General features: G+C 73.0%; 1 protein-coding gene across 1 annotated transcript in view; it reads right to left on the bottom strand.

Moving 5' to 3' along the window:
- MLNR (motilin receptor) overlaps positions 1 to 534 on the bottom strand; it is a 4,271-nt gene that overhangs the window by 2,591 nt on the left and 1,146 nt on the right. Inside the window, exon 2 of the mRNA XM_008569933.1 lies at positions 3 to 532. Coding sequence (XP_008568155.1) covers positions 3 to 532 — 530 coding nt within the window. The remainder of the gene's footprint in view (positions 1 to 2; positions 533 to 534) is intronic.

The following is a 534-nucleotide window of genomic DNA, read 5'->3' as shown; positions in this document are numbered from 1 at the left end:
GCGCGAGCTGTGCGGTGCCGTTCAGGTCCGCGATGCCGTAGACGTCTGGGTCCCGCTCGACGCCCACCAGGAAGAAGAAGGGCCCGGCGGAGAGCAGCGCCACCGCCCAGAGCGCGGCGATGAGCGCGCGGACGCGGCGCCGGGTGACGAGGGCGCGGGCGCGGAGCGGGCGACAGACGGCCAGGTAGCGCTCGACGCTGAGCGCCGTCATGTGCAGCAGCGTGGCGTAGGTGCAGCCCTCGCCCACGTACAGCGACAGGCGGCAGAGCAGCGGCCCGAACACCCAGGGCCGCGAGCGCCAGAGGCGGTACAGGTCGAGCGGGAGCCCGAGCAGGATCAGCAGGTCGGACACGGCCATGCTGCCCAGGTACAAGTTGGTGGTGGTCCGCATGTCGCGGAAGCGCCCGATCAGCAGCACGGTCACCACGTTGCCGCTCACCCCGACGGCGAACAGGCCCAGGCACACGGCCGTCACCGGCACCAGCGCCCCCAGGGGGAAGGCCGAGCAGCGGCGCTCGTCGCACGGCGGCAGCT

This window comes from Galeopterus variegatus, unplaced genomic scaffold, assembly GCF_000696425.1.
Source record: "Galeopterus variegatus unplaced genomic scaffold, G_variegatus-3.0.2 Scaffold545, whole genome shotgun sequence".
NCBI lineage: Eukaryota > Metazoa > Chordata > Mammalia > Dermoptera > Cynocephalidae > Galeopterus > Galeopterus variegatus.
The sequence above is the reverse complement of the archived record's forward strand: the minus strand, read 5'-3'. Positions and strand labels throughout refer to the sequence as shown.